The following is a 17,565-nucleotide window of genomic DNA, read 5'->3' as shown; positions in this document are numbered from 1 at the left end:
TCCCCATTGACACATGAGGCAGCTGCTGCACTGGGTTCATTCATCCAGTGAGTCAGCTACCACAGGGCATCATTAGGCCCCAAAAGCAGGTCTGCGGGATCCCAGAGGCCCTGCCTGGGCCCTCTACAGGCCCGCTGAAGCCGCATTCCTGTGCTGTCCCGGGGACACACCCTTATTTATTTTAGGGGACACTGCAATGACCACAAATCTAAGCTGGATTAACGTATGTATGGTGCAGGAAGGAGAAGCCAGCAGCACCTGCAATCCTTCTGAGGTGCGCATGTGTGGAGGTACAGAAACACTGCACTGGACACCCGGCTCTGCACTGGACACCCAGCTCTGCCACTTACAGCTATGTGATCTCGAACACACACTGAACTCCTCTGAGCCTCAGTTTCCTCGTTTGTAATATGACCAGAATAATCTGCTCACAGAATCGCTGTAAGGCCTCCTGAGCTATTACATGTGAGAGGCTCGCAGCAACACTGGACACATGCCCAAGACCACACTCTGTAAAGTAGAGCATCGGGGGATTTAGAGAGTTTCTGCGGGGGAGGGGGGAGGAAATAAAAATAAAAGAATTAAGGTGGGTTATGTAGATGTCCCAGCTCTGCACGATGAATGTAACCAGCAGGTGTTAATGCATTAATCTATGTATTAGTAAAAAGATGAGGCTCTCAGGCCAGTTTTCAGGTTTCTGAGGAATAGCAGATTTCACAGACACAGGATTTACTTCATTTATTATAAATCTGTCACTTTTCTACTCTATGCCTCAAAGAAATAAACTCCCCTCTAAATCCTGCTTCAGCAACCTTCTCACAAATTTTGATATTCACTGCTCTAGTTATTATTCACTTGTGTTTTCTGTCACTTCTGTTTTAAGCCAAGAGTTACTTGAAAAGGTATGTTAAATCTCAACGTGAGTAAGCCTGGGTGGACTACTGGTGTACCGGTCATTTCCAGGTTACATCACTGTCAGGGACGTGGCCAAGACAACTCATACTCAGTGGTGTTTGACGTCTCCTGTGTCATCATACAGGTTCAGTATTTCCTAAACTCCTGTGTGTTTTGTATTTTGCTGGCTGGATACAGACATCCTCAAGATTCCATGCCCACGAGTCATGTTCTTTCCTACCTGCTTGTGCTCCAGACCTGATCAGGAGCAGAGCCAGCTCTGATCCGCTCTGCTGCCCAACCCAAGGTTCTCTACTGCACTGACGGAGAGACAGCCTCAAGGTCTCGTAAGCCAGCAGCCTGCCAGGCCTTCCCCTTCTCACTGGAGTCATGGGGTCATCATTCACCCACAGTACTTTTGGATCATCCAACATCTGCCAGCGCCAGAGAGTCACAGGGCAAACGGGCCTCTCCAGCTCACTGGGGTCTCAGCCTCAGATGCAGCCACCCAGGCACACAGGCCATGACGCCCCCCGTGGTGAGCGGGGACAGCACTTAGCTCGGGAGTACCCACCCAGGAGAAAGGGTGCAAGGGAGCGCCTGGAGCAGATGGAAGCCTGCTGAAGCCTGAGCGGATTTACCCAAAGGAAAGCTCCAGGAAGGCCACTGGCCTGGCGTGAGAAGGCCTGCTTTCGCCCTCAAGGACGTTCCGGTAACCCCCGTCTTCCTCCTTGCAGAGGGCTCCCCCTTAGGTCCTCCTGCTCGGCCCCCATTTCTTCCCTCTCAGACTTCCTCGCTCCTCCACCCTCCGTCCCAGCCAGGCCCCTCAAGCGCTCCGCAGCAGTCAGTGCTCAAGGCTGTGGACAGGAGGAGAGGAGCTAGGACTGTCCCCCTGCCTCCTCGGCCCTTCCTCTCAGCCTGTGTGTGTCCCGCACACTGTCCCCCCAGGGAGGGTCCCTCTAGAACACCAGCCCTGCTGGAGCACAGCACAGGCCCTGGCTGCCTGGGAGAACAAGGGGGAAGCCCCGCGCTGATAGCTGAATGCAGTGCGCGCTGCACTGATCCCAGGACAGAAAGGACCCTAGAGGACTAACGCAAACTCCCCGCCACCCCTGGTATTTAGTGGGTGGCAATGCACCCAGTAGCACTTCCGCAGTTTTCCTAAGTGTCACTGTGCACTACCAGATGTTGGTAATGGTTAAGTGGGTGAGGGGTGGATGGGACTCCCTGACCATCACTGCAACTTCTCTATAAATCTAAAAGTAATCCAAAGTTTAGTTATTCTAAAACACATCCTGATGCCATAGCAAGCTGCCTTAACCAGACCACCGGTCACAAGCAGACAGTACACACTCCAAGTCCACAGCTTCAGGGAGGCTGAAGTTCAGACTCCTCCACTGAGAGGCCAGGGAGCGTTGCTGTGGAAACAGCTCAATGCCCGAAAGCAGCCTGCCTGGCAGGGGAGGTGGGAGGGAGGCCCGAAGCTGCAGAGAGGCCATCTGTAAGGGGCTGGAGACGAGGGGCCGCAGGACCTGCAGGTGCACACACTGGCAAAATAAAGCACAGCCCGTTCGTCCACTGAACGGCTCAGTTCTCGGCTTCTCAGGCTGGGCTGGAAATGCAGGAGGCAGTGAGGTACTTTCGGTCTGCGCTCTCCCAGAGCCCAGGCCTGACAGGACAAGCAGCCCCTTCAGCGGCAATACCAAGCTGGCCATTCTTACAGATGAGCAAACGCAGGCTGAGGGTTCCGTGAAGGGCGGCTGCTGTGGCCTGGAAGGGAAGCCTCCCTATGCTGAGGGACCGAGAGGACGAGACACAGGTGCACAAGGCACCACGCGCAGGTCTGTCCAGTACCAAAGGCCCAGTCCATGGCCCTGCGCTCGATATGGTGACAAGTATTAGAACACAGATCTGAAACACAATCGCACACAGACAGAGTCCAGCTCACAGAAGACAAGTGCCAGGCGGTTTCAAGCCCACCCGTGATAATGAAGAAAAAGACCCTGACGACTTAGCAGAGAGAGAAGCAGCACATTCAGCTCATGCAAGCTGCAGGACTGGCGGAGAGCATTCTAACTCCTGGGAAAGGAGGAGTCTGGGAACATGGGTAGGAATTTTAGCACAAGTTGGGAGGAAGAGAGAGACTGAGTGAACAAATCCTGCTGGTCCCCAGCCTCCCCTGCACTCACAGGAATAAAAATAAAATTAATCCCCTCTCTCCCAAGCCTCTCCTCTCCGGCCTCCTCCGGCTGATGGGGCTGTAATCCCTGCTCGGCCCCCCACCCTCTGCTCCTGTCTGCCCACAGCAGAACAGCGGCCTTCCTGAGACACGGGTCTTCACAGCCCAGGCAGGAGGCGCGAAGTAGCCCTGACGAACAAGATGTCTCGTTTAAAGGAGGATGGCGTCTTCCTGAGGTCTGGCGAGGGCATGGACACAGTGAACATTTACTGACTGATTCAAGCCGGAAGGGAGAAGGCAGCACAACTCCCCCTGGGGATCGGGTCACGATATAAGCCACCCTGAGGGGCTCTGACCCCACAGACACGTGCAGAGGGTGAGGAGGGCGAGCACGACACAGGCAGGCCACGGAGCAAGGGGAGGTTGCCCTCAGAGCCCAGCCACTGCCTCATCAGCGTCCCTGTTGGTGCTGGTCCTGGGGGTCTGGGACACCCGCGTCACTTCCCGTCCTCCCTGGCTCAGTCTCCAAGAGGGCCCCAAGTCCTCCCTATCCCACACATCGCTGGCTCCTGCCCCGCCATTATTTACCGCTGGGTTTTTGCTGTGGTAGGTGGCGGTGTTGTCTTTTCATGAAATTCACATCTGTTTCCCTATGCAGCTGTGTACTCTTACGGCCAAGACTTTATGTAATAATTCTGTTACATGCAGGGCACCTGGGGCTCAAAACACGCGGGCCACAGTGATCCACACCTCTGTGGACGCCCTGGGCACTTCTTATGCCTTGATGGCTGCACGTGAAGCCTCACCATGGGAGCGTGGCTGAGGAAACCTGAGCACAGACACATCTGCAGAGGTCTGGGAGGGCCCTGCCGGGGCCACCACGCTACCTCTGGGGGCCCCACCTTCTGCTCCAAGGCCGGCCCTCAGGGTCCTCCCGGGTCACCTTTATCACCGAGCCTGGCTCCTAGCAGTCTCCTACCCGATCGCGAACTTCCCAAGGGACAGGAGCAGCTCACCACCACCCAGGACCCTGGCAGAGCCCAGCACATGGCAGCTACTCAGGGCTTGTCTGACGAACGGAAAGGGGCCGGGCAACTACACAGACTCAGCGGATTGGGTCGGCTCGGCTCCGGAGAGGCTGGGTGCAGGCCAAGGCGGAGAGCTCCCCTCACCCTGGGGACGGCGGACTCTGGGGCCTCCAAGGCCTGAGGAAAAGCTCGGGAACAAGAGCAGACTCACAGGAGGCGCTCAGAACGGAGGCCTGCAGTCTTCGAGCTCACCTCCCCCCCTCACAGGGGGGCTGAAGTCCCTAGCACACTCACCGCCCACAGGCGTCCTGCCTGCCTCTCTCCTGGAGACCTCACCACCCGCCCTGGGCCAGCTCTGGGCCCCACGGACGCCTTCCTTGGCCTGTCCGGCACCGTGGCCCGTGGCCCCTCCTGTCCCCACGGAGAGACTGGCATCCGCAGGACAGTCCTCCAACTCTGACGGCAGTTATCGGCTCCCTTCCCCTGGTTTCAGAAAGAAGCTGCTCAGTGTGAAGTCTGTTTCGTGCAGGTTAACAAATGCTTTTCACTGATAAGAGGAATTGCAGGGGAAGACGGCACTTCTTAGAGCAGAGCTGATTTCCTTCCCAGAAACCACTGATACCACCAGAGGGGCTGCTGAGATGGGAGACGAAGTATGGGCCAGGGGCGCCGCCAGCGGGGAAGGGACACCGCCAGCGGGTGGCAGGCCCCGACTAGAAGCCTTTGAGCAGGAAGCCGGTCCGCACGCCCGCCACCTGAGGTTTCAGAACAGCGCCTGTAACGACAGCCCGGCCTCCCCACCGAGCGAGGGCAGGAAGATGAGGCGCTAGGGTAAAGGGACAGCTGCGGCTCCCGCGAACCCCATTTATCCTTGGGCTCCAAGCTCAGTTAAGACTGCCGAGCGGATAACGCCTGAATGGGCCTCGGAGTCTCCTCTGGTGACGGATTTCCTGGCCTGGGCGGGGAGCCGCCCGGTCTGCGGTTCTGTCCCGGGCTTTCGGATGGCTGCTGGGGGCCGACACCGGTCTCCGAAGCTCCCGACCCGCCTGCGTCCAAGGCAGGAGATAGGGAGGCCGGGCCGACCCTGTGGCCCGGGCGTCGCCCTCTCCCCACCCGGGGTCAGCTCCCGCCTGTCCTCCATAAAGCAGGGCCATAAATCCTGCCCTTCCGTAAGCGGGACGCCCCGGGGCTCGTGACGAAGCCGGGCTGTGGGGCCTCGAGGCTCGGCCCGCAGGGAGCGGCTTCCCGGCTCCAGGCTCCCGGCCCCAGGCCGCGGGCGCACGCGAGGGGCGCCGAGGTCCCCGGCAAGGGCGGGAAGCGGCGTCTTCCCGAGCTTGAGCCGGCGGTCGCCACCCCGCTGGGGTCCCGGGGCTCACAGGCTCCCGGGCTGCGCTTCCAGGGACGCGACCTCGGCGAGGGGCAGCGCCCTGCGTGGCCAGCCCGCGACTGCCCGGCCCGGAAGCGGCCCCGCGCTCCCAGCCGCGGTCACCCGACGCCGCCCGGGTCCAGCCGGCCGCCGAGCTGCCCGACTGCGGAGTGGAGCCGGCCGCGGACTCACCGCCCTCAGCTGCTCCAGCCGGTCCTTCATGCTGGCGCGGGCAGCCCGGAGCTGCAGTCCCGCGGTTCTGCCGGCGCCGCGCCCGAAATGCGCCCCGCCCGCCGCACCTGCGCCCCGCCCGCCTGCCTTAAAGGGCCCGCGGGCTCCCGCTCCGCCTCCCGGACCGCGAGCGCCCCCCGAAGTGCAGAGGCTCCAGGCTGGGACCGGCAGGGCCCCGGGGAAGCCGAGGCAGGAGTGTCGCGGGTTCGAGCCCAGCCTGGGCCCCGCGGCCACTTAGCGAAACCCTGCCTCGAAGGAAGGGGCAGAGGCTGTGGCTCGGCCCAGAGGCCCTGAGCTCCAAGCCCAGGACCGGAAAAGGAGCTGAGGGAAAAGGGAGGGCGGGGGAAGACGGCGACGGAGGGGCCGGGGCCGCAGGTCGGTGCCCGGCCCGTCCAGGGCCCAGCCTCGCTTCCAGGGGACGACAGTGCCGGCCGCAGCCGACGCGCGCCGCCCTCGGGGACGAGCAGGGCGCCACAGACCAGGCGGGCGAGGACCTGGCCGAGGGCAGACCCGGGCTCGCCCGCTGCAGCGCGGCCGCGGGGTCCCCGGCCCTCCCGCCCCGCGTCTCCGGGCAGCGCCGACCCCCGAGCAGCGTGGGGCCCTAGGTTCGCGCCCAGGTTCGCAGAGAGGAGCAGCCGACCTCACCCCGCCGGCCGGGCTCCCTGCCGCTGCACTGGGCCCCGAGCCACAGGCGCCCCCTGGCGGCGAGTGGGAAAGCAGCGCCCGCCTGGCCCACCGGGGCACCCTGGGCTCGCTGAGGCCGCCCGACCGAGGAGCGAGGGATCCCTTGCGCCTCGCTCGCGCGGGGCCCCTGCCTGGACTCTATGCCTCTCCAGAACCACGGCGTCGTGCAGACGGAAAGCGAACCCGCACCAGTTTATTTCCTAGCGCCTGAGCGGTGAGGAACCATAAGGAGCGAGGCTTGGCCCGAGAAGAACCCGAAGCAGAAGCACAGCCAGACGGCCGGATGGCTGCCTCCTTCGCGTCTCTCCACTGCCCTGTGTGCAGCCCGGACACCGCCCCGGCGTCGGGGGAGGCCTTCAAGGGAAAGCGCTTCCCTCCGACAGTGAGAGGAGTAGCGTCCCCGACACCTCCGCTCCTCGCCCGACCCCAGAGCGTTACACGAGTACCTGGCCACCGGCCTCCCACACTGCGAGGCTGGGAAGGCAGCGGCCCAGCCCTGAGCAGAGCACCCGCGCGCACCAGGCCCTCGGAAACGCGCAGTCAGTTTACTAAATACTGTTCCAGAAATAGGGGTGGCGCTCTCGTCTCTTCTTTCTAAAACCCCAGCAGTGGCTTCTGCTACAAAGACAGGGCAGCCCTTCCTCGGAACCAACCCAACGGCCTCCAGGCCCTGCCCCGACGCCCGACCTTGACACCGCCATCCGGGACACCCAGCTGCACCCCGACCATCCTGTCTCCTGTCCCCTCCCTCTGCCTGCCATGTCCTCCTTCCAGGTCACGTCTGACCAGTCCGCACTCCTGCACTCACTCGCGGGGTCACGGCCCCAGCCGCTCTGTGCGGCACCCCGCAACCCGGGCAGGGCTCCCCAGTGCCCTCTACGTGGCCTTCTACCTCACTGCTTACACGACTCCCTCCTGGCTATCTCCCATGGCTGCCGAGAATGAATTTTTTTTAATTGACACACACACACACACACACACACACACACACACACACACACACGGGCTTATTCCTCTGTACCTGAGGAAAGCTCTTTCCTGGCTCCTGGCTCCTAAAACTCAATGCAGTTGCAACCCCACACCACTTGAGGGATGAATTGCGTCCCCAAATCGAGCGCTGTATTTACAATAACGTGCTTTAGTTAGAAGGCTCTCTTACAGCATGCTGTTGGGATGCTTTCCTTGCAGTAATCTGCAGATGTCATATGCCGGTGCCTGCGTTTTCAAGGTCGATTATTCATTCCGCACTTTTGCTTTTATACAAACCCTCTCCCTGGAGCCGTAAGGCCTAAGGTGCTGCTCCAGAGTGTCTGGGAGGGAAGTGCACCCAGGCGGAAGGTCCTGCAGTGCAGGAGACTGTTTCTTGCTGCTCCTTTGCAGGGTGATCACAGGGAAGCACAGGCGAAAGGCACTGAATAATTACAGCTCTGAACTTTCAGTAAAAGGCCAAACCATTTGGATTCCTCCCTTTGGACATTTGAATAACGGTGCAAAATCTTTCACTGCATTTTTATAGTTTTCTTGCTTCTCAGTACCTCCCAATAACTTAGGGAGGCAGGTCGAGTAGACATCGCGCCATTCCATTATGAATAGATTAAGGATGGAGAATAAGGTGGTTTTTCTCAGATTGTCTGTGATATTGACAAGGTCTGCTAGAGCCGTGAGACCAAACCACACGGTCAAATCTCACTTCTCCTCTGTGACCTCAGACTCGTTTAATCGCCTCCTGCCTCAGTTTCCTTATCTGCAAACTGAGATATCAGGGATGCACATCTCGTGGGCTCTGAAGATAAGTTCACCTATGAAAGCCACTCATTCCCGTGATGAGGACTGACCCAGGGTGCTTTCTCAAATTGCATGGGGAGCTGAGACACGGCCGGGCTGGTTCAGGCCCTTGTGAAATCACCTTCTCGGTGTTCGAAGCCAGCATCAGCTGCTGAAGCACATTTCGAAAGAGGCCCAAAAATGACACAGTTCAAAGCGGCTCAAAGGAAAAAAGAAATTGGAAAACATGGTGCGCATCCTTCATCACCGGGTGCCACAGCCGTGCATCTCCATGTTCCAGACATCGAGCAGGCCTGCTGTGGGCCACCAGCAGGACCCTGGCCAGCACAGTGCCCTGCACACTCCTCCCCAGGGCCTGACATCCAGGGGCCACGGCTCTGCCAGACCACACAGGACCTGGCTGAGGACTGCACCAGAACAAAGACAAGAAGCACACATCTGTGAATGAACCAGGGAGACACTTTCTGGGTTCTTGTCTCTCCGAGAAGGCAAACTTTTATTTCCAGAGGAAGTGAATCCCAGCCATAGTTATTGCCTTTCAGTCCTGTCAAACTGTTTCAAAAAAGTTTTTTACGCTACCCTTTTTATGTTTTCCAGATAAGGAAACAAAGACGTGGGGAGAAGATTCTATTCTATGCCTTTCCATTTCCCTCCTCAGAGATGCCCTTCCTGCTCCAGAGACCAGAGGCCTGGCCCTGTGCAGACCAAGTCCCGATCCCGAAACACCAGCCTTGGTGCCCTGGCTGCCCCCACCAAAGTCACACAGCAAGGGCCACCTGGTCCAAGCCGTGGTCGTGGTCTGAGTTCCCAAATCCCGCTGGACATTTCCTTTGAGAAGGACCTACTTCTTCCCTTTCTGCTTCCTGTTCCAGTTACCAACAGTTGGTGCACAAGCAGTAGATTCTGATAAACAGTTGTTTCCTCGTTGAGTGTCATTGAGTAAATAATCACAAAACCATCATGAGTGGAGAAGGGAGTGTCCCAGGCCTTGTGAAAAGATGGCAAACACCTGTGTTCTGACACCATTTCCTGGAGACAAATGATGGTCAGGTAAATGACCGCCATCACGTCAAAAGCCATATTAATGAGCACTTCCCTGCCTCACTGTGTCCAGCGTGTGTCTTCACAAACCAGCCTTGCTCCGTGTGAGTTTAGAGTCGAGTCAACTTACTCCTCTCCTAGCTCAGAGGACCAGAGACACCCAACAAACCAAGCAAGTTTCCCATAAGTAGGGAGTAACGGAGAGAGAGGGAGAGAGGGAGAGAGAGAGAGAGAACCAGAGACTGAGATGAAGACAGGTCAGCTCCAAGCATGAAGGTAAGAAAATAGAAACTACGGAACTTAAAGTCCAGGGAAACCCATTTTCTGGTCCCCCTTCTGTCTCTCTTAGAAGCTATCGTTCTCTCAATGCATTTTTCCTACTCTTAAAAAAAAAACAACTTAAAGTCCAAATTTTTTCCCAGCATCTTGATCCCTGAAAAAAAAATCCTAGAGTGAAAGTTTAGTAATTTTTCAGCCCGTGGGAATCCTGAGAGCGTGGCTGGGCAGCTCCCAGCTTGATCTGCAGCTCACCTCAGGTTTCATGGCCCCATCCCCATGTGCGTTGCTGACATCCCGAGCCCTGTACCTGGACGTCACCGGGTTCGGCTGGGCTGGCGCCAACATTCACCGCTTTGTCTCTTAATAGCCACAAAGTGTTGCTCCGCCTGCCTCCGACCCTCACGATCAGATCCCTCAGAATCTACAAGCTGAGGCATTGTCATCTCCATTTTGGAGAATGGGGAACCTGAGACGAGGAGCGGAAAGTGACATTAAAAGTAAACTATCTTGTATTTCAGGTTATTTTAGCATCTCTTTATCTAGTTTTCTACCCACTGCTCACAGTCCGTAGAGATGAACTTCACGGCCGGTTTACACGGTGTCTAAAGCCACATGCAGGAGCCGTGCATGCAAACACACAGCGTACACACAGTCGGCACGCATGCCCTGCGGGGCACTGACGCAGCTGAGGTGTGAGCAAACGCCTGTCCTGTGGGATCGGGACACTCTTTGGAAGATCCTGGCAGGGGTGGCCAGAACAGCAGACACATGGCTTACAGTGCAAGAGGCTGCAGGCGAGGCCCTGCTTGTCCTGGACCAGACGGCTGCTCCGGTGACCTCATCTAACCGGCTGACTCCCGGCCCACGCTCGGTGCCATCCGGTGGGGAGCTGCAGCCGAGTGGGACGGTGACACTCGGCTGGTGAAGCCTCCCACAAGGGGCCGGAAGGTAGTTAAAAGGGTCACCCCACAGATGGGCAGGGTCACCCCCATGGAATGAGTTTGGCTCATTTTTGCCACGCTCCTGTCTGCAGAGACATCACGACCAATCACACAGGGACATGGTTGCTTTCCAGCAGGAGAGGAAAGCACATTTGGTGTCCCTGCTGATCTGTCTGCAGTTTTCCCTTCAACTCTTGCTGTGTTTTCAGGTCCGACAAATGAGTCCTTTTGCATGTGACTCCCTGCCCACTTGGCATGCAGAGCTTTCCTCTCCTTTCCCAAAGGCTTTTGCCTCGGGCTCCCATCAGGACTCTGCCTGAGACCTGACCTTCATGAGCTGAACCTGAGGGAAGCCTGGCGCTGTAGAGAAGTGGAGTCTCCCACAGGGCCCTGGCTCTCTCTCCGTGATTTGTCTTCCTCTGTGCTCACTTGTTAATAACCGGAAGCCAGGTGAAGACACACTGACTCATCTGACCATGATGCCCAGCCTGTGTAACTTTGCGCCCATGTGAACAGTGAGGCGGCCTGCATGAGAATTGGAGGCCCTGATTCACATTCATCACCTTCAGCGAGAAAAGATCACCTTCATCTTAGTACTCCCACGCTGTGGGGACCTTTCCTTTGCAGATAGAAAGTCAGCAATATTCTAGAAGAATTTCAACATGTTAATTAAAGAAAGTATTCTAAGGAAGTGATCCGGAATATGGAACCAATGGATAAATCTGTGTGCGGTAGAGTTTAACAATTCTTTAAAAGAAAACAAAACAACTACGTAACAAAAGGAATATTCCAGGCAGTTTTGGGAGATTAGGTTCAGGGTTAAGGTTAGTACTTTCAAATTAACACTGTTGTACTTAAGAGGCTTCACAAAGGACTTTATGTTGAATGATGGGAGAGCTTTGCATGGTGTGACGTCAACTCTGTTAGTACTCCACAGGGAGACTATAAACTCCTAACAGTGTTGTGGAGAGAATTAGGAGACTGTTGTTTTCTTCATGCTTCTCTCTCTCTCTCTCTCTTGCATTTTATGTAAAGAACATTTGTCTCTTTAAATTATAAAAATGTTACTGACGTTTTCATTTCCACTTGAGGCTACAAACTGAAGTGGCCTAAGAACCCAGTAGTTCCACAACTGGTGATTGTGAAAGCCAGAATGAGGACTCAGGCACGGCCACAAAATCTCTGCACTGGATAACAGGGTGGCTCGGGGGTGCCAGATCCAGATGCTTGATATATTTGCTCATTTTCCCTCATACCTGGCTCTCCGCAGTAACTGGCCTTTTATATAACTGCCTTCCTTCTCCTGCTTCCTTCCTGTCTCTGCCTTCACCTCTTCTCAAAACGAACCCTTTGCAGCTTCCAGCCTTTTGCGAGCTGGTGAAGAATTCCAACTCCGCTCCAGTAAGTAACCGCTTCTCCCCGTCATCCACTGAGGGAGTCACTGCTGCCCAGAGCTACCTTGGTACGCGGAGTCGATCTCCACGAAGCCGTTTCTAAACAAGAAAGGGCTCTGTGTAGCACATCTCTGGAACATTTAAAACCTGCAGAGCTCACTTTTATAAAAAAGCACATCGTTCAGAGTCTGCATTGGGCCCCAGCCTTGCCGGACACGCTTCTCTGTGGTTGGACACACAGCGTCCCATTCACCATGGTTGCCGCATAGTTCATGTTTCTCTCTCTCTCTCTCTCTCTCTCTCTCTCTCTCTCTCTCTTTTTTGTTTTTGGTACCGGGGATCCAACTCAGGACCTTGCACTTTTGAGGCAGGTGGCGGAACCACTGAGCTAAATCCCCGGCCCTCGTGTTTCTCTTTTTACATTAGCTGCTAGGAAGCCCAAAACTAAGCTTTATACTGAGTTAAGTACTTCTCAGCCCCAATTGAATTAAACAGATATCTCCACTTCTATTTAATTTTTGTCTTTGATTCTATGCAGTTGGCTTTGATATCAGTGTTTCATGAGAGGATACTCTCCAAGAGCATTCAAAAATTATAAACATACTACACAAATGAAAATATTGTTGTCTTTTTTTGTCTTTATACAAGGCATTGATGAGTAAACACGAAATCTCCCCACTTCCCACTCTCAGGGTTATTCTTCCTCTGAGGTCTTCTCAAGGGGAGGAGGGTGACAGTAACATGAGAATCTGTAGGAGTCAGTTGTTCCTTTCTTTGTGGGGTTCTTTTTTATGCTTCCTTTGCTGCTGCAAAATCCCTCACTACTTGCAGGGAGGGGTGGGTAAACTCCGCGTCTCCTTCTCCCCGGAACAGGGATGCTCAGGAACAGTGTCTTCTCTGGCAGGCTCTCTTGTGGGGCTGCACCACCTCCACAGACTTGGCCCGCATCCACCAGGACTCCTCCTTCCTCGGAAAGCCTTTGAGTGTGTAACTTAGCAACAGCTTTGCTTACAGCCCGAGTGTCCCAACAAAGTGTGTGCTTCTGTGGAGGACCAAAGACAACACTTCCTCCTCATTCTCAGGCAACCTGGGACATCATCACATTTCTAGGGAGAGACAAGCCCACGCTTCTCATCCTCAGCAGGGGAATGTCTGCTGTGCAAACCTCACCAGCCCCGGGAGGTTAACCTCCCAACTTCTGACTTTGAATTTCTTCTTCCTTCATCAGTGTGGATGACCAGCAAGAAGAGACGTGGGTGTTAATATGGACTCCCCTAGCGCTCAGTTACAGCCTGCCTGCATTTTTAGTTCAAAAAAACTAAAAGTTTTCTTAAATAGCTATCTTCTATAAACTAGTTAGGCAGCAGCAACATTTTCTTCACATAGCTAGTGCCACCGAAACTTACTCCAGCAGGCTTAAACCACAATTTTATTTATGAGTAAATTAAATTAGAACATAATTACATTATTTTCCATTGCTCGAGTGTAATTCCATTATGAAACTTGGGCACCCTGATGGATATGTAATGAAAGAAATAAAATACAATCACATCCAAACCTTGTACAATTAAGTATGAAACATCTCAGCTCATTATTATTGCAGAATATGTGGATGGAAGCTATGATCAGGAACTTTTCCGTCGCCATTCCTATCAAGTCCCTCTTGTATGAGATAGTGTTTGTGGGGCCTTTCCCAAAAGACAGGGTGCTTAATCAGGCTCTGATAGTTCAGATTTATTCCCTAAAGTCAATTTAGAAAATCAAAGAGCCCCATCCATTTATGGCTTGCGACAGGCCACCTGGAGCTGTTAGAAGTGTCGTACAAGGCAGTGTCACACCGTGGGCCAGACTGAGAATGGCCCTGGAACACGCACCTCACACTCACTGTGCGTTTAGAATGGCTAAGGCCACACAGGGCTCTGCACCGAGACTGTGAGCACACTCAGTAGCCACAGGAGCTCAGGAAAATTAGCCTAGCGAGCCCCAGTTTTTCATGTGTAAAATGAGGAGGGTAACAGCACCTACTCCGTACAACTGTGTGGCAGTCAAGTGAGTTAACACGTACGAAGCAGTTAAAACAACATCTGGCGCATACGCAAAGGTTCCATGAAGGATAGCTAGTGGTAGTGTCACTGTTGGTGTGTTCTTGTATATACTATATTCTCCTTTGAAAAATGTGGGGAAAGATCCTCATACGTCTAAGTCTTGAAGAAGAAAAGTATTAGATTTCTCCATTAGTTGTGTATTATTAAACGAGCTCTGAACTTTTCAAAATGAATGGTGTTTTATTCTTTCTCTTGGCTGCTGGGCAGCTCAGACCCCCAGACGCTGTTGGGACCAGAGGGAGCGCTTCTGCACAACAGCCTCACTGCTGCAGTCTTCACAGTCCTGCCTGAAACAGCTTTTTCTTTGCCTCAATCTTCTTGGCTCTGTATTACTTTTAAATAAGTACTTTGTGCTGGGCGTGGTGGTGCGCGCCTATAATCTCAGCACTCAGGAGGCAGAGGCAAGAGGATTGCCTTGAAGTCGAGCCCAGCCTGGATGACATAGTGAGACCTTGTCTCAAAAAAGAAAAAGTAATTTTCTTCTTGCTGCTTTTTGAAACAATCTCTTAACTTACTCTGAACTCCAGAATGGCCTTGAACTCACTATGTAGTCCAGGCTGGCCTCGAATTCAAGGCGATCCTCTTGCCTCTGCCTCGCAAGTGCTGGGATAACTAGGATGCACCACCTTGTCTGGCTATTTTATTTTTTAATTTTTCAGTACAAGTTTGCAGTGCATAATGATCATATTCATTGTGGGTACTGGATACCTGTACATAAAGAGAACGAACTCTGTGTTTAATTTTTGTATGAAATCTATCTGTATGCTGCTTCAAATCTGTAGAAAGATAATCAAGAAGCAGTTTATTACTTTCAACAAATGCCATGGCTATCAGCGCAGTATCTATTGGATCCTCCACATTAGCACTAATGGAGATTGTGCAGCTCTGTGCTGCTTACGGTTATGGCCCCCCGAGGACCCCAGAACTCTTGCGATTGGGTTCCACACTGTGCTCCCTTTCTCTCGGGCTGCACAGTAGGATGAGGGGTTAGGCGTCTCTTATCTACTCCACTGTATTGCAACATCAAGAAGAGATGTTATTTAGAAGTTACTTCTTAACTTTTCAAGAAAAGTACCTTGAAAGATTCCCTCCCCACCCCAGGCCCCCTCTGGTCCTCCCACCAGGCTCCATAACTGCCTTGCTCATTGCCTGCCATGGGTTGGGATTTCCCAGCGAGCAAGCCAGGACTCACGATGACCTACCAATGAGAAGCAGCCGACCCTGTTCTGTGGGGAAAGCTCCTGTGACCGTGAGGAAGGGGGACTGAAAATTCAGTGAGAGCCACTCAGTTGCAAGTGGCTGGGCACTGCAGAGAAACAGGTATTCTTTTCTTTTGGGAGTGAGGTCTTTCAATGCTGCCCAGGCTGATCTCAAACTCCTGGATTCAAGTGATCTTCCTGGCTCAGCCTGCCAACTTGCTGAAATTAGAGTTGTGTACCACCTCAGCTGGATCCAGAGAACACACACACACACACACACACACACACACATGTAGATACATACAATGGCTTACTGTATACTCTCCTATTATATTTTTGCATACCCATTATCTCATTTGATTATCATTCCAATTCCTTGATGTAGGAGATTTGTCATTATGTATTATTGTTCCCTGTAACAGAAAGGAAAGTTTCCTGAACTCTCCCAAGAAAATAGAAAGCAAGAATAAGCTGCTTCTTCTGCCCCAGCGGGCCTTATAGTCTTACTATAGCAATAATACAAAATATACTGAACTCTGTTGAAGTAAAAGAAGTATGATTTAGTGGAAAGAGAAAGATCTCTGTCAGATAGAGGAGACAGACAGATTTTATTGGGACAGTGGGACTTGAGCAGACCTTGGCATGAGAAAGGCCAAAAAACTATTTGGATATTAAATCCCCTGTGTCTAAATGGCCTAAAAGAGGTGAAATACATGGCATCTGCCCTGTCACCCACTGTGCCCAACCTCTTACCCATTTGTTGCTCTTTCTCTGACTTTCCTGTGCCCATCCTCACTCTCCGCCCTCTGGGACGGAGGACAGGAGTCAGCTACGATGGCGGGAAATGACCAGGTCTTCTTCCAGATTTTAACAGAGTGGAGAAATGAGTGCTGAGCAGACTTTCTTGGGCCAGGAGAGTCGCTGACCAATCCTTCCTTCCATCTTTTGAGCCACCTCTCCTACACATCATGTCCCTTGTCCTGCCCTGGGGAATTTTTTAGAGGAAAGAATATTTCTGGTTTCCTGAACCAGAACATTCTAGCCATAAGTTCCTAGACTGCATCAGTCACCTCCTGGCTCCTTGTGCTGTAGATCAAGGGATTCCGCACTGGAGAGAGAAGGTGTAGACAACCGATGCTGCTGGGCCCTCTTCTGAGGAGTAGCTAGAGCTGGAGCGAAGGTAGATGAGGGTACAGGACCCATGCTGCAGGAGAACCACAGGCAGCTGGGAGGAGCAGCTGGGAAGGCCCAGCACCTTACCTCTGCTGGATCCATCCTCAGGATGGCGGCCACGATGCAACGATAGGAGAAGCAGATGAGAGGAGGGGATGACCTCTGAAGCCACACTGGTGACAAAGAGAGCTGCCCCGTCCGTGTGGGTGTCCATGCAGGCCAGGCACAAGACCACAGGCATGTCACAGAGGTGGTAGATTTCATTCTGGCCACAGAATGGAAGGTGGCAGATGAAATGGTCAACAGCAGTAACAATAGGAATCCCAGGCCCAGAGAACCCAGAGTCAGGTGTCCACAGAGCTGCCAGCTCAAGATGAGGCTGCAATGCAGGAGATGACAGATGGCCACATACCTGTCAAGGGCCACGACAGCAAGCAGGACACAGCCAGATCCTCCCAGAAGGACGAAGAAGAACATCTGGTCTCCACAGCCAGGGAGACAGATGAGCATCTTGCCCGTGGAAAGGACACCGGCCAGAGGCAACAGAGCAATGTTGGCAGAGTACCCCATCTCCAGCAAAACCAAGGCAAAAACCAAGACGTACCTCAGGGTGTGGAGACTGTGAGCCCAGTGGGGAAGTGTCCAACGAGGCTTCCAAGGTACCACAACAAGAATGCCACAAACACAAGGGAAGCCCCTGTCAGGTGTGTCGGGAAGGAGCGGAAGTGGAAGTATGCCACTCCTGTCTGGTTTTCCTCTTCCATTAGCCCTGGTACAAGGAAGAGGTCATGGGCAAAGTCACTCTCATGTGTCGCCATGCCGGGAGCAGGACCAGCTCTGTCACAGACATGATCTGTAATCACTGAGTGCCTGTCTTCATGGCTTCCTGCATGTTCGGTCTGTTGTCTCGCCTCCTGCGCTGTTTAACCTACCAGCCATGCACCTCGGAGAAGCTATGAACTTCAAGTTTCTCCCTGTAAAGTCAGAAGAGTGTAGCACATGCCTCAGAGCTGTGGTGAAAATTAAATGAGACACCACGTCTGAGAGCGCCAAGCCCAAGGCCAGGCATGATGTAGGTTCCCAATAAGCGTTTCCTTCCGATTCCATTCTTTCCTTGATCTTCGTTTGTTTGTTTGTTTGTTTGTTTTGGTAGCAGACACTCTGCTCCCATTCTTCATTACTATGATTTATACCCACCCCCAAGAATAGTTTAAAATTATTTCTACAAAAGGCCTGTGATTCTCATATCAAGACCAGCAGACGGGC

General features: G+C 53.7%; 1 protein-coding gene, 1 long non-coding RNA gene and 1 pseudogene across 10 annotated transcripts in view; 1 reads left to right on the top strand and 2 right to left on the bottom strand.

Moving 5' to 3' along the window:
- Stx3 (syntaxin 3) overlaps positions 1-5,794 on the bottom strand; it is a 39,000-nt gene extending 33,206 nt beyond the window's left edge. For 6 of the 9 annotated variants that reach the window (XR_002390922.2, XR_002390924.2, XR_002390923.2 and 3 more), the window contains exon 1: positions 5,660-5,794. Coding sequence is in view for 6 of the 9 variants with exons in the window: in XM_021248304.2 (XP_021103963.1) it covers positions 5,660-5,689 (30 nt within the window). In the remaining 3 variants the exon portion in view is untranslated. The remainder of the gene's footprint in view (positions 1-5,659) is intronic. The other 3 variants (XM_021248299.2, XM_021248300.2, XM_021248302.2) reach the window with 1 other exon arrangement.
- On the top strand, positions 1,130-9,096 carry LOC147820769 (uncharacterized). Its single transcript, XR_015448262.1, has 2 exons — positions 1,130-1,606; positions 8,765-9,096. It is a non-coding gene; the product is annotated as an uncharacterized LOC147820769 (long non-coding RNA).
- A 6,989-nt stretch (positions 9,097-16,085) lies between these two features.
- LOC106008144 (olfactory receptor 10V1-like) lies at positions 16,086-17,063 on the bottom strand (annotated as a pseudogene).
- Positions 17,064-17,565: the final 502 nt, after the last annotated feature.

Source organism: Heterocephalus glaber, unplaced genomic scaffold (assembly GCF_053883595.1).
Source record: "Heterocephalus glaber isolate CG9 unplaced genomic scaffold, H.glaber_assembly_v1.0 deba00001805, whole genome shotgun sequence".
NCBI lineage: Eukaryota > Metazoa > Chordata > Mammalia > Rodentia > Bathyergidae > Heterocephalus > Heterocephalus glaber.
The sequence above is the reverse complement of the archived record's forward strand: the minus strand, read 5'-3'. Positions and strand labels throughout refer to the sequence as shown.